The sequence below is a fragment of the Odontesthes bonariensis genome, chromosome 23, assembly GCF_027942865.1.
Source record: "Odontesthes bonariensis isolate fOdoBon6 chromosome 23, fOdoBon6.hap1, whole genome shotgun sequence".
Lineage (NCBI taxonomy): Eukaryota > Metazoa > Chordata > Actinopteri > Atheriniformes > Atherinopsidae > Odontesthes > Odontesthes bonariensis.
The window spans coordinates 6,684,403-6,700,231 of NC_134528.1; the positions used below are offsets into that span (position 1 = coordinate 6,684,403).

The 15,829-nt window shown below is 40.3% G+C and overlaps 2 protein-coding genes across 3 annotated transcripts; both read right to left on the minus strand.

The window, feature by feature from the left end:
• Positions 1-1,376: 1,376 nt before the first annotated feature.
• On the minus strand, positions 1,377-8,627 carry LOC142373866 (rap1 GTPase-GDP dissociation stimulator 1-A). The gene is made up of 5 exons (XM_075457319.1): positions 8,314-8,627; positions 4,295-4,402; positions 3,521-3,643; positions 3,209-3,334; positions 1,377-1,911 (listed from the first exon to the last, which is right to left on the minus strand). Exons 1-5 carry the CDS (start codon positions 8,405-8,407, stop codon positions 1,439-1,441), a joined length of 924 nt encoding a protein of 307 aa, XP_075313434.1. The 5' UTR covers positions 8,408-8,627; the 3' UTR covers positions 1,377-1,438.
• Positions 8,628-9,016: 389 nt separating this feature from the next.
• Positions 9,017-14,562, minus strand: LOC142373856 (uncharacterized). 2 transcript variants are annotated; one of them, XM_075457304.1, is made up of 6 exons: positions 14,442-14,562; positions 12,750-12,884; positions 12,243-12,648; positions 11,814-12,014; positions 11,595-11,724; positions 9,017-11,491 (listed from the first exon to the last, which is right to left on the minus strand). In XM_075457304.1, the coding sequence occupies exons 3-6, from the start codon at positions 12,619-12,621 to the stop codon at positions 11,029-11,031; spliced, it is 1,173 nt and encodes a 390-aa protein (XP_075313419.1). In that variant the 5' UTR covers positions 12,622-12,648; positions 12,750-12,884; positions 14,442-14,562; the 3' UTR covers positions 9,017-11,028. The 2 variants fall into 2 exon arrangements, with proteins under 2 accessions (XP_075313419.1, XP_075313420.1); XM_075457305.1 differs by lacking the exon at positions 12,750-12,884.
• Between the last annotated feature and the right edge of the window lie 1,267 nt (positions 14,563-15,829).

A 15,829-nucleotide genomic window follows, 5' to 3' on the forward strand; every position in this document is an offset into this window, starting at 1 on the left:
AGCACTTAGAAATTGACTGGTTACGTCAACAAACAACCTTTATCTTGTCATAAATCATAAATCTAGACCAAGAAGGGCAACTGGTTTCTGCTGGTAACGGTTTGTTTTTTCCAAATGTGTCCTCTCAACTCCAGTGATCTTGGATAACGTGAGATGATTGACACACAGGTTATGATAAATACGTTTGTGCAAGTGTCGACCCTTTTTAAAACCTTACTTCTTCTTCTTCTTTTTTTTTCATCTTGTGCATTAGATTAATTGTAGCACCCAAGCAGCCAAATGTCACAAAGATTTACAGCTTTCAGCAGGCATCATTTCTGGCCTCAGCTTGTCCTCTCTTCTAGGTGATGCAGCATCCCTGTCGTCCCAGTTAAAGGGCTCGGGGTAAGTAACTCATAGTAAAAGTGTTTACTGCTTTTATTTAGGTCATTTCAAATCAATTAAGACAACGCAAAATGTGTCTTGGCGGATTAAAAGAGTGTAGAACAAATAGAGTATTCTTTTGCATGCTGTAGTTTCTCATTATAACCAACACCTTATTTGATTGCTGTATACACACACACACACACACAAAATAAACATAAAATATATTTTATTCAGGCATTAAAGCACATTTCAAACACATGTCTAGATGATTAAAAAGTAGGGTAATGTTGAATGAGGTCAAAAATCAAATCCATGTGCTGTACAAAAGAACATTTTTCAATATTTCAAGCACTTGTGAACAAATCAGCAGCATGGGCATTGTGTCACAGTGTATAGAAATTTTTTCCCCTGTGATTTGTAATATTTTTTATTTTTCCCAGGTTGAATTAGTCCTCAAAAGATCATGATCAAGATCACAGTATCACAAACTACTAATTGTCTGGACTGTTACAGATGAACTATAACCATGTAGAAGTGAAAGTCCATTTTGGTCTGATTAAAACTGTGGTTGGTTTCTCTAACCTTTAAATTTGACCCCCCCAAAAAAGAAAAGAAGAACAAAATGAGTTCAAATCAGCAGGAACTGCGAAGAGACATCTGTGCATGTCCAGGTTTATGATGTAAACAAGGAAGTCTCGAGTAATATTTCCAACGTGCGGCTGCACCACACACAGAAAGTGGTGAAAGCGACAGTGATATGTTTTCTATTAGCACTTCTGTCTATTTGCATCTCATTAAATCAACAGCACACATAGTACTGTCTAACTGCTCTTTGTTAACACCGAGAACATATTGCTACTGTTTTTGTCTAAAATACCATTTTATTTGTTGTACTGCTAAGAACCAGGTTATTGAACAAAATCCACCTTCTGAATAGCTGTAATGGAACATAATGGTTGTGAAGTCAGTCCCGGTTCTGAGATCTGACTCTGTAAATGAAACACACTTTTATAGCTGTTTTGTTCATTTTTCTTCATAAAAATTCAGGCCACTGTGTTTCATTTTTAAGCTGTCATAAGAAAGTGTGGAACACGCGAGTCTTCAGACTCCTTGTCCGAGGAACGTTCCTCGTGGAGAATTTAATCCCCTTAAAAAAATTTGAACAGCTGCCCGAACTGAAGAACGGGAACCAACGCGTTTCCCGTTTGTTCCCGTGAAGGTTCCAGAAGGAGGAGGAGCAGCGCTGGAAATCCTCTATGCTGACTTCGTACTGACCTGGTCCCCACTGAGAGACACGGACCAGAGTCACAAAGGAGGCAAAACCACAGGTGTGAGGAGAAACGCCATGAAACACAGACTCCCCAGGCCTCACGGGCGCTCCTCTCTCCCAAACCATCCCAGCCTCCTCTGCCACTCCCATGCCGCTGAGGTTACAGAGGGCCTGAAGGCAGACCTCCTCCAGCTCCTCCTTATCTGGAAATCGGAGCAGGATGGCAACAAGACGAGGCACTGCGCCTCGCCTCAGAAACATTTCCTGCTGCTTAGCTGAAGAGGACAGAAGAAGAATTTGCACAATGACCTTTTAGTTAAATAATAGGCTCTTGATTTATGTTCATAAATATTATTCAACTTTAATGGGAAGGAAACAAATGGGCCCAAGAGAAATTCTTAATTTCTTAACAATATTTTGAAAAATACACCCTAAACGCTCTTATTGCAAAAAGAATGTGGCTGGTCTTCTACACATTAAACACAATGGAAATGAATCCCATCTGCACAAACTTAATCAGCTTTTTTATCTTTACCCACGTTTTTCCAAAGAAAAACAAAAATGATGTCTTCTTCACAAGTTCCGTTTTACTCCCCCAAAATAAGACCGAGCGGTGCATTACGACACAGAAACGGTTTAGTCTGATCTCAGATATTTAGAGAGGATTTCCAAATTAAACGGCGTCTAAACTGTGAATCTGATACATTTCCATTGACTGATCTGAAGCAGATACACTACACAGCGCAGCGTCACCAGAGGGTAGCAGTATGGGCTGTGTTGCTTGCGGTTATAGATTTGTAAAAGTAATAGTTATCCTAAGCAAAAACAACAACTTTATATCAATATCTGGAAAGATGTCAGTCAGTTATGTGAGTTAATAGTTTGCCAGCTTCCTACTACTACTACATTATTTATAAAGCACTTTAAAACATCAGTAGCTGCGACAAAGTGCTGTACAGACGAAAATCAATAAACATGCAAAATATGGAAAAGACAACAGAAACAATAAAACTTGATAACAGAAGAAAGAGCAAAAGTCTCAACATGTGTTAAAAGCCAAAGAATAAAAATGTGTCTTAAGATGAGTTTTAAAAAGTGGACAATAAAGGGACACTTCTAATATGTGATGGGAAATCGTTCCATAGTTTGGGAGCAGCAACACTAAAAGCTCTGTCTCCTCTAAGCTTTAGTTTAGACCTCCAGGAGCAGCTGGTCAGCTGACCTGAGGCAACGGGCGGGAGAATATGGGTGCCAACAGAGCTGTTGTGTCACATTGTTCTAATCTTTGCCAGGTCAGATGCAACTAGGTGTTTCCAATCCCTCTAACATGCAAAAAGTCTCCTTAGAAACAAAAACTTCCTCAAGTGGGTGTATACATTTTTTCGAGCATCAGTGCAAGGTTTTCTTCACATCTAAGTAAGAATTAAACTCAGTAAGGAGAAACCGGGCTAAAGGCTCTAAATCTTTTTGGGAATTTTTTCACATAATTATGCTGCGCTTGTATAAAACTAAGACTACAGGAGACACTCAAACACTTGTATGGTTGTATCTAAAATGTTTCATGAGACTTACAGCTGTCATAGGACATGCGTGAGATGGTTCTTGCAGCATGAATGAGCAGCTCTTCATTTGTACTGGTCAGGAGCGACAGCAGCGCTGTAACCAAGCCTGCGTCACCGAAACCTTTACGAACCACAGCTGACAGAAAACAGGAAAAACTCCATAAATGTTCAGAAAAATGCACGGCAAAGGGTGGAGAAGTGGACTAAAATCTTCTGGAGCAAACATAATGTTTAGGTCCTATCAACGATCATTCCGACGACTGATATTTAACACTTCGATAATGAATAATAAACGCTGTGTGTATCTCTGCGAATAACCTACATTCTTTGGCAAGCTCAGCCACCAGTTTTGCCGTCAGCGGGGTCAGAGGCCCTCTGCTCCTCAGCGACAGGGCCAGGATTGGCAGGATCCCACTGACCACTACCTGCTCTGCAGCGCCTTTCTCTGGACGAAAAAAAAGAGTCGCATTAAAGAAAATAAAAAAACAACACAATAGTCTAACCGATACAATCGTTATAACTAAACAATCTAACATTTCAGAATCATTTTATGAGGCCAAAAGCCAATATTTTGTCTTTAGAGAGGAGATCGTGTGATCTGGACATTTATCAAGCTGTGGCTGTTAAGTATCTTTAATCTTTGAGCAGAATTGAGTCTTTTAGTCTGGTTTAGCAACACACTGCATGTGATCTGGCTGACCCTTATTTATCTCTGCCCCCCGTTGCTTTCATGCTGGGAGGCACAAGCTTAACGTCAACTGAAATACTTAAATACTGTCATCCCTTTGCAGGCTCTGAACCCTTATTCTTAATTGATGTGGTTTTGCAATGGTTGTTATCTTTAGATCGAGGACTGTCATGATATAGATGCCAATGCATGGATTAGATCAGCTGCTTTATGCAATTTTGCAATAAAATTAATTTAACATGAAATGCATGTTGTGATAGTAAAAAAGAAACCTTGTAATCTATTCTAAGCTCTGATTTATTTCACACAGTGTGTTAGCTGATCCTTGAGGAATAGCAGGACTTAAAATAAACACCTCTTCGAAGTGATTATCTTAAAGTGTTAAAGAGTGCAACCGAATGAACTCACTCCTCTCCTTGATGTTCGCCAGTACTGTGTTCAGATGGGGTTTCAGTTCGTCTTCAATCAGCTCCACACCAAGGACTCTGATGGCGCCCAGTGCATTGTTCAAGTTGTCTGATGAGAAACAAAAAGAAAAAGATAAATGAGTCAAGAAAAGGTGACGAATAAAAGGTTAGGTGGTATGGATGCTGTATGGGGGAATAGGGAATATGAGTATCACTCCAACAGTGGTTCAGCTCATGTGCTGGGACTATTGCAGCAGTACAGCTGATGTGTGCTACATAAGAACTACACTTTATGCAGTAGACGAGCTGACAAGCATACAAGCACATTTTAATTCAGCACCTTCTACTTGTGCAAAATCCAGATGTTAGCCTATGTTCTTTCTTATTGAAGCCAATTTGAACCGTGCCTGTGATTGGTGATATTAATGCCATTGTTAATATTATTTAAGACTACAAAGATGGGGTAAATTTGCCTCATTGTCTCGAGTAATCGAGTGTCTGGTGGTTGATTTGATCACACAGTCATGAGTGTAACTACACAGGGAGCATAAATGCAAAGTCTTATTTGCAGCAGTCGAGTTGTTAGGTTGACCAACTCCAACTTCTCTGCTTCAACCAGCAACTTCCCCAATGAAACCTGAATGTTGGAAGCTATGAGAGGAAACCCATTTGTTTTCTGGTAATTACAATACAATTAACTTGATCACTACAAAACAAGCTTTGTTATCTCAAGATAATGGGATGATTTGAACTTGTGAACTCGAGATAACAGCATTACAAAATAATTTGAAGCATGGTCATTATTGGCGACCTTAGCTTCTGGCTTAGATCCAAATAACCGGTACTTTCCTTAAGTGTATGGTCTTTGTGGTAATGAGCGTGTAAGAGGACGTCTAAACTTTAGAACCATATTAGCAGCTGAATTTAGACACAGGGGTATCCTAAACTAAAAGCTACCATTACAGAACATGTTAATGATTAGCATGTAAAATGATTTCAACTTAATATGTTCACATAAAACAGCTACAAAAACTTTAAAAAAAATAGACAAAAAAGGGCAGCCTCTTAAATAGTCATTGGGCCTGGCTCCAAAAATCTAATCAGCTCCTATATATACAGGAAAAAAAGCAACGCTGCCTGGTACAGAAGAAGGTTTATGTAATGCATAATTCAAGTCTTCTGAAGTAGTTCTAAATGAGTCCTCATCTTAAAATGGCAGTGATCAGCTTCTTATTACCATAGGACATATACACAACTCGTGATGCACCATAGGGTTTGCCTTCATGTTCTCCATCAAACTCACTTAATGGTAGAAAAATGGTGTAGTCATGTGTGATCAGCATCGGTCAAACGTTTACATCAAGCAGACCGTTAACATGAGCAGAAATGGTCAAAGGAAATATTTAAAACAATTGTTCATTGTGCTGTTGTGTTTGACAGATCTGACCTTGGAAGATGGCTTGAGATGTGACATTCATTTAAGGGAAAATGTGTGTGTTATTAGACCCGGGGGCCTATTTTTCCAACTCTTAGCATGTGATTAGCTGAACAGACCGACAACTGACCCTGTACGGGTCAGCAAACGTTTAGCTAAAATTACTTCCACTCCACCTGCAGCAGCCGTTCTTGTAATTATATTTTTATTCGAGGGAAAGCACTCTCTCCTATTGGACTGAATGCAAGGCAGGATGGTCAAATTGGTAATTGCAAACATGATGATCTGTGTGACAAGTGTTTTTGGCCATATGTAACACAACTCGCCACAATTTTCACACAGTCCAATAAACGTATTGGAAAGCTTTTACTTCTGTCCATTTAAATCAGAAAAACCAAGTGTTTTCACTTGAATTGATTTGGATGATTGATGTATTTTTCCTGCTACCCGAATCTATTCCAAAACATTTAATTAATCACCATTCGTGATTAATCTAAGTTTGAAATAAGGGACCAGTTAAAAAGCACTTGGAGTTTTCCTTTAGATTAAGGCGTACAGCTGTGCAGTCATTTTAGTGCAATACCACAATATCTAAACTACCAAAACCAACACCATTGATTATCACTGCAATGTTTCACATAGCTCTGTCAATTTTGGTAATTATGTTGCCGCTTTTGTAGTTTCTGCACGAATATCAGGGCAACAATGGATGCCTGAAATGATAGGAACATATATCGCATATTACGGAACTTAAATAAAGAGCTGCAGAAAAACATTAGTAATACATAAACGCTGATATGTCCATCTTATTGTGTTGTAAAGGGATGAATGCTGGTTTGTATATCTGCAATGGTCGTAAAATAAATGGAAAGTACAGTCAGAGCCGTTTCTTGCTATAGGCGAACTCGGCGAATGCTTAGGGCCCCATAGCCACCAGGGGGCCCCAAAGCTGCATGTTCGACCTCATCTGAAGAGATTTAAAATGTCCTGTATTTATCTGCAAAGATGGACTGTGGCTGGTGTTTTTGTGGCATTATTAGATCATATTTGTTGGACAGCGCTGTCACACATTGGCTGTGTTCGAAACCGCATACTTCTCCTACTACTCCTACTAACGTTTTGAGTTAGAATGCGAGTTTGAGTAAGCGAGAAGTTCCCGGATGCATACTAGATTCGCCGAAATGTTGGGTATGCATCATGAGGTTACTACTCATACTCAAACTACCCAAGATGCAACGTAACGTGACGTCGCCTATAGTCATTTCCTGTCAAAATGGCAGTTTCAAGCTAGCTACAACGAGGGTAGGTTCACTTCCTGTTTTCAAAACAAAAGCACCAATTGTATTGTAATGGCTTTCCCTATGATAAAAGGAAACGGGTATTTTATTTTGTGAAAATAACCGGAAGTGCGTTGCTCACTGCGGCTAGCTTTAGTAGCGCCGAATTCGTCGGAACAAAATTGTAAATAGCCGGTATTTTGTCAGGTTTTCAACACGTTGGGGATCTAAACGACTACTTTCTCGCCTGAAAATGTTTCAAATGTTGCTAAAGTTTACAGAGTTTAGAGCTTAAGCGAAATCAGCTTCAGGCCGGCTGATTTCGGCTCGGGCAGGAGCGAAATGCACTGTGGGTAAACACTCTGCATACTGTCTGATCGATGAGTATGCAGTATGGAAGTATGCCATATGCAACTATGTAGTATGCGGTTTCGAACGCAGCCATTGAGTGGCGTAGCGGGCCGCCAACAGCTATGACATCATTCCTGTTAGCGAGAAAAGTAAACAAGACAAACGCCGTAATGGCATCAAAAAGAAGTTATATTAGTGGTGCGGAAAAACGGAAGAAAAAGAAAACGGAGGAAGAAAAACGGTCTAAGGATAAAGGTAAGGCATGTGTTGTTTACATACTTGTTATAGGCATCTAATTAGAAGTGTGCTACAGTTAATAATTTGAAAGTGATTTATAAATGTTCGGCATCATGTTGATTATTTTAGAATATTGTGGCAGTGGATCATTTTTCTTAGTTTTATTACTGTAACTAGTACAATGTGTAAATTAATGCAGAAACTTCTTAAAAGTGACAACTTTGTAATTGTGTTTAAAGGGACGCTGTACATTACAATGTTTAATATTTTTGAAAAAAGCTCAAAATCTGTTTTATTTATTGATTGATGTTTTCTTTGTATTATAGTTTTTTTATTAGTGTACCTTGCCTGAGTGGCTCAACTTAATATGTTTCATTTTAACCGTAGCCTGCTTTGCTCATAAATTGTAATAGATCTTAGTGTTCCATCTAAAGGGTTAGAAATCCCTTCATTGTAGTTTGACAAACTAGGGGCCACCAAAACAGCATCTGGCTTAGGGCCCCCACAAAGCTAGAAACGGCCCTGAGTCCAGTGTTTTCAAACATGGCGATTAACCTTTAACTCGGCTAATTAAGCTGCTCAGCAGTAATGAATTATCTTTACACAGAACATGCAGTGTTGGGGTTATCTGCAGCGCACTGACATCGAAGCCAACATTTAAGGTCCAACACATACTGACAGTTGACTACAGCTATAAGCCATCCCTGCTGCTCCACTCACCGTTTGGCGTGTTGGGTTGCAGTCGAATGGATATGCGTTTATCTCTGTGGGCTCGTGCGTGTTTGTAGGCGAGTGGCACATTAGGGTGCCCCATTCCGCTCAGTCCTGCCGTCTCTCAACCGCTGATGGTGAAACTTTCTCAGTTTGACATCTTCCACAACACGCAGCACTTTCTGAAACGGCCCTCTTTTCTTCTCCTTTCAGCTCTGCCCTTTGGAGTCATTAGCTGTGGATTTGAGGACCCCTACCTCAACCTGAACCTCAGTTTAATGGAGCTGCTGCACTTCATGCCGCCTTTCGGGGTCGTTTTGTGCAAAATGAAAGTCTATTTCTTTTCTTTTTTAGCTCACGCCTCGTCTCGCTTCTCTTCTTTGTGATCCACTTGGCTGTCTCCTCCCTCTCGGGGGTTATTACAGAGAAAATCCTCACTAAAGCTGCGCCCTCATCCAACAGCCATGTGTGAGTGTGTGTGGGTGTGCACAATTAAGGTATTAACACTTGGCTCACTCTGCTGAGTGTATTCCTACCGCCCTAAAATCTCCCATAATGCCTTTCTGCTTCTAGAACATCTGAGCCAAAACAACAACAAGGACAGGTGGGGATCTGGCATCTACACAGGTGGGATTCACGCAGTAAAGAACGAACTTTCAACTCGACTCCTTTAAAACATTTCATCAACAGGAACACACACACACATCCACCGTCAGTGTTTCTGAGCTGGTTTATTTTCTTCAAAACAAAGTACTGGCAAAGTATACATATTTATATTTGACTCTACTCTTATTGTAGTAAAAACAGCAAACAGAACAATCATTTTCAGTACTAGAGATCTAAAACAATAAATAAAACAGAAAAACAAGAGACACCGTACCATCGGCAAATCATACATAATCCTCATCTCCATTTCTGTGCATGTTTTACATTCATACAACTTCTTTTTTCTGAAAACAGCACGAAAATATTATATTTGCTTTTACAGCTATTAAAAAGAAAAAAAAATGACTTATTCGCTTCAGGGAATAGTTTGACATTTTCAGAAATGCAGTTTGCTACCACTTGGAGAAGAATATCGACGCCACAGGTGTGTCATGTAGCAGGTTAGCTTAGCTTAGTGTAACGACTGGAAGGGGGACTAAAAAAAAAAAGAAAGAGACACCAGGTGTAAAGTCACGTGAAGAAACCTTTTACCCTTTTGGTTTTTGTACATGAAGTGATGGAAGGTGATCGCTCTCAACTTTGGTGTGGGTGGTAGGACTGTTTTCTACTCTTAGTTTAGTAGAGTTTAGTTTCTTTTAAATTGGGTTACAAAAGGCACAAATCTATAGTCGGTGTATTACTGATCATGTTTTTACTCGTTTCCACATTTAAACAGACCAGTTTTAAATGAATGGGCCAGCTATTCATTAGGGCCTTTCAATCGGCTGTCAGGCATGTCTGAAGAATCAGCAAACATCCGTCTCTCTTGTATTTTCTGTATATGCGTGCCGCTTGCTTTGTTAGACTCAATCAATGTGACACTAGGAACAAATAAGGAAAAAAAAAAAAAAAACAACTGCGCTGGTCAGACCAAAAATGGACTTTTAAAATGTTAATCTGAGCATAAAAAAAACTCTCAAACCTGAGCTAACACAAACAGGCATTTATCTATTTTGGTCACTGTCTGTGACCAAGGAAACATTGTGACAGAAAATAAACTTGTGGTCGCCCTGCTCTAATAAAATCCTGATTTTATAACCGCAGCAGTAACTTAAAGACGACGTCTGTGCAGGGAGGTTAGCTCTGCTTACATGTACGATGATCTCACACAAAGAAAGCTTGAAGCGGCAGAAAGGCTTCAATGTGTACTCACACAGTCCGCGGTGTTGGACATACTTCAGTCAATAACTTGCTGTGTTGGTATTCTGGGAATAAGACGGTGATTCGATTCATTGGTGCAAGTTGAATTCTGAGTGTAGCTCGACTCAACTGTGCATGTAACTGTCTTTTTTTTCTTCCTTTTTTTAAATTCATAATAATAAAAAGGTAATAATCAACTCATTTCAGTGAGCTCGCCTTAAGGTAAGACTAACAGGCAGGAGAACGAGTGTGGAATCAATCAGCAGGAAAATGCACCACGATGCGTCATGTGTCATTTTTTAGGCAAGTAAGTTTAGCTTTTTGTTCTTTCTGACCGACATCGGTGAATTTATCCATCCTCTCAAAACCAACACACTCTGCCAACAACAACAATAATTCTCCCTTGCAGATTGATTCGTGTTTCAACACATAATTTCCATGTCAAAATAACTCTTTAAAAACACAATTTTACTTATACAAGCTCAATGCAAAGGAACATTTCATTAATGCTCCCAACAAAAGATCAACAAACCAGTGGCTGTTTGCAGCTACATGCTGCAAGAAAGTATAGAAAGTGTCAAACTATTCCTTTAACTTCCACTCCAAGATTTAAGGCCCGATCCCAGTTTTCACACTTGGCCTTACCCCTCCGTTTTGCAGAAGCAAGTTACCACTACTCCTTAATTTTTAAAGGAAAAAGGCACACCTACCCCACCAGCAACTATGAAAAAATGAGGGAGAAGTCCTGGTGGTAGGGCCACGGGGAAGAATTAGGAATTTTGCCATGATACGACAGCTTCTATGTTGTTTCTCTCATAGGAGCTCTATTCTTTTGAATAGGACTGTTACCGAGTCTTACAACAGAGATGTGACCAGTTGTTAAACAGTTCCAGCTGAACTGAGACCAGTAGAAACGGCCTCATAACCCACAGAGACCAGGGTGAGGACATTATTCTCCACATCACCCTGCTCTGCTTGGGTCTCAACATGACCAGAGGCTCCAGTTTCTGGCCTCACTTTCTTCCTGGCTCTGGCTCGGACCTTGCCTTTGGAAACGAGCTTTCCTTGCTCTTTCACCCCTCCAGACATCTTCTGAAGCTTCTCGTTGTCAGCCGAGTGGATTTTGCGGTGTCGCCTGCGAATGCGACGCAAAGACGGCCCCGAGTCAACTGGGTCTGACGCCGCCGCGCCAGACAGGATGCGAATCTGCTGTTCGATCACCATAACGATCATGTCCAGTGCAACGTCCAACATTCCAAGACCGAGGCCATGAGTGACGTTGTCAAACGCTCCGCTGTTAAGCGGATCCTTGAAGCATTTTCTCATATCCTCAAGATGGTTTCTGGGAGAAAAAAAAAAAAGAGTAGAAAGGGGGAAAGGGTGTTGATGTTAATTCATTATGTTGATTTTGATAAACACAAGACCTATGGTGTGGACATTCGTACTTAGTCTCAATAATTTTGGACCAGTGCTGAACTGTATTCGTCTCGGGGATGAGCTGTTTAGCCATGTTGCTGTAGTCGATGTAATCATGTGCAAAATCTTTCATATCTTCACACAGAGCTCTGGTGTCGCCTAAAACGAAAGAGTCAAATTAAAGTCTTCTAAACACTGCTACACACTCTCAAATGTAACACTGCTCTGCACCCACACACACAGGTCACCTTCAGTGAGTTTGGAGAACGAGGAGGACACAGAGGTAGTTGTGCTTGGCGTGAGGCCGAGGACATTCAGAGACTCCAGAAGTGTTTTCTTGCTGGCGGGGCCTCTGCTCACCCGAGTGTACGCCGCCAGAGAGCGCAGAGACATCTTCTCTGGGGCCTGCAGGCGCCTTTTAATTTCATCATAAGAGATGAGATATTTCCCTGAAGATGGAGAAAGACAGGAGGAGATAAATTAGCACCGCGAGGTTGGGTTTCCACAGCATTTGATTGAATCTGAAAAGGCAATTTGTTGAAGTAAAACCGTTTTATCTACCAGCAAAACAAAGTGACAGAAAAACTGAGGCCAGATTACACATTTGCATTGTACATGGAGCTTAATCAATAGAACCTCAGAGTTTACACTGATTTTTTAAATAACTGGCCACTTACGAGCCTTAGATCCTTTCATGTTGGGATCCAGGAGTGACGAAACCTCTGCAAACGGCATGTGGCTCGTGGATTCTGGGTTTGCGGTCGAATTTTGTGGAAGCTCCTGATTCTGTGACACATCTTCACTCTGGACTGAGGCGGAAACCTGCATATGATGCTGAATGTTGTTCATTTCCATCTGGTTCTGGTCTAACTGAGCCTGACCCTGTTCCTGAGGCAGGACTAATGTGTTTTCAGTTAAACCGTGCAGGGTCATGCCCCCTTGTGATACACTGCTGCCTTGCTCTGACATCTGAAAAATGCCCATAACTGGCTTTACCACTGTGAAGAGCATGTTCCCCTGCGCATCCAGACCCACCACCTGAGTGGACGGGTCCATGTCTCTGCCGAAATGTTACCTTTCAAGCTGCAGGAGAAGAAAAAGGAGTATGATTATTAGTTAAGGCTATCTCTGAGGCTTGCAAATACAGTCTTACACTTTCACAAGTGGTAATGGCTAAAGCTGACCTGACAAAGCGGGTAATAAGCCGAATCCTTCTCTTTTAGTTCAGTCTTCAAAATCAAATTGTTACAAGATGTGACTTTTATCCACTTTCATGATGTTTATGAACACTCATGGCAACCCCACAGCTAAAATTTCATCTGAAAAAGAAAACAGGAGAAATGGTGAGTACCAGTCGGCTTTTGTTGTTTTGTTTTAGCTCCAACTGAAGACTGTTGGAACTGATGACAATATATTTGTAACACTACTAAATTGGAAGCCTCGGTGGAGATATTTATGGGTATAAACCATATTTATTTGGCATGCCCAGTGTTAATGAATGAGGTCCCACAGGACAATCTATTTTTTTTCAGTCATCCATGTCCTAAAATTGACAGATTCTTACCTCTTAAATATATTCATTGCTTTTCTTGCCCATTGTATTGAAATATTTCAGTATTATCAGGTTAAATCAATTGATTTGTATCTGCCAACTTTGTCCCAGGAACAATGTTTTATACAGAAATTCAACCGATTACCTAAAACAATGTTTGCAAATGAGCTTTATTGTTGTTTAGGCTGTAAGCAGAAACAGAAAGGAATGATTGGCAAATAATATAAACCTTATATCTAAGAGGAAAACTGTTCAGAGACAACATATGAAATGTTAAAATTGGAGTTAATTATATTTGGAATTTGATGACAATGACAAGTTTGAAGAAAGTTGAGAGAGAAGCAAGAACATACTGGAAAACACATCATATAGATGTTAATTTCACCCTTAAATAGGTTTGGTGTCGGTCCAAACTCGTTCAGGATGAACCGGGGCGAAGTAGCAAATGGAAATCGTTGATGCTGCATCCAACCATTTTCAATTAAATGTGGGATTTAGAGCATTTGTAAATGCACTTTTGCACTGTGCAGTGATTACATATGATGTAATCTTAATCTGGATCTTACTTTAAAGCTCACACACACACAAAAAAATGTCGGTGCAACACTGTTGCTGTAAACCCAAGAGGCTGCGGGATTGTGTGAAGCAGTGAGGGCATCATACGTCTTCACAGCATGGAAAAACACAAAGAAGGCAATAATAGCATGTGCAAAAAAATAAAAAATCTAACAGCCAGAACATACAACACAAGTTAATTCGGGAATGAGCTTTACTTTCTGTCTTATCTCAGCTGACCCGAGAAGAAACTCTTATAACTGAAGGCTAATGTGAGGACAGCTGTATATTTCCGGTCAAACAAATAAACTGTGATCAAGTTATTTAAAGACAACTGTGAAAGGATGGCGAATATGACGTCATCGACTGCGCGATCATACGGTTTTGAGTCTCGCGCCAGTTCCCGAATCAACATTTCCGAGGCGCAAACAATGAACTTATAAAATATAACGCCAAAAGCCAGTTGTACAATATTGTGTGTAAAATTCTGGATGCATAATTAGCCAAGCTGTGGACTGATAGTTGTAGCTCTGCGGTAACCCCCCCCTCCCCCCTGAACTTTAAGCTAACAAAGACGTAAATTTCATCAAAACAGCTGTATTCAACGTAACTGACATACATCATGGCTGCCAGCCGTTACTGCTAATGTTTTCTGTTCAGCAGGCCTGCAACGTTAAACTGGAGCCGACAGCAGTGGGACATATCACGATTCAACGAATACACATGAACTCTAACTTTAGATGCAACTAGTGACGGCTGTCCCACTCACCGAAATGCCGTCTATTTTCTCCTACAAGAACACTGATCCTAGAACGGTCCGAGTCGAAGCAAGCGACATTTTCTCTTCTTCTCTGCTGATGCTTCGGCGGGTTGCAAATCAGCCATACAAACCCAACAGAAGGGATGGTAATCCCGCCTCTCATTGGTCGATGGAAACATCGATCAGGCAACAAGCGCGTTTTCATTGGACAGGATTACAGCTTGAAAGAAACGATGGGCGGTATTTCCGTCTCTGAAGTCTTGTATTTAATCATTGACTGCTTTTCGTTTCCCACTGATTTTAGGAGATGTTATTGACAATAAATCGGTTCCGTAACCCTACAGTGTATATAACTGCTAAAAGTAGTGCTCAAGATGTTTGGTTTCCAATCTATTCTTACCAACTATTTGTTTTATATTATGGTGTCCCTGGACCAGTACTCCCTTTTGGGGTTGCACAAAAACAGATGCCGTTATTTAAAATAATTATCCAGACCTTTTTTTTTTTCTGTTCGGCAAAATACACCACCAGAACTCATAGATAAGCTTGTGTTGTTAATTACTGTATATTCTTTATCTGAATGGTCGATAAAATGTGCATTTCATACCATTTGTATAATTTTAAATTCGAATCATTCAGATCTTTGAATTTCTACTAAATGTGCATTAATACTTTTAATATTTTTAAATGAGGGCACAGGAAACCAAAACAAGTCAGAAGTCCTTAGAGGTACTGGGGAGAAGCAGCCGAAGAGACAAACAAAAACTGCCTGTTCAGGCGTGTAGGAGTATATTAACAAAAACACTTTCAGCCATTTTCTTTGTCAGGTTTAGGGGTCCTTTGGACTCATCTATACAGATTTTCTTTGGAACACAGTCAGACTGTATGTCATAAACTCTGTATTTGCTGTTTTAAGACAAACTGATTTTCAGTCCATGCGTATGGACTCAGTTTGTCTGGGACCCAAACGTAACACACCAAGGTTGCTCAACGTGGCATCTATCAATGATGTTAAAAGTGAAATTGGTTAACTATGACAGAAGGCCTGCTTGGATTATCCACTCATAGATTCAAGGTTCCACCCTGCCTTCTGTTTGAGACTTATCTAAATGTTTTTTTTTGCGAACCCATCATTCACTTATTAATTTTTTTCTTGTTGAGCCATTTCATATCAACATCACACCCACACATACTCCTGTAGTTTTTAAAGCTCCCCCATTCCTGTTGTCATCTACTGTTGGCTAATGATCGTTCCTTATTATAATAAAACCAGAAGAAGTTAAGGTTTAATTAGCATTACTTAATGGAAAAACTGATGAGCTGGCCATAATGACCAAAAAGAAGAGAGATCACTCAGGGCAACTCACATAGGGAAGGACGTATGCCCCCTCCCTTTA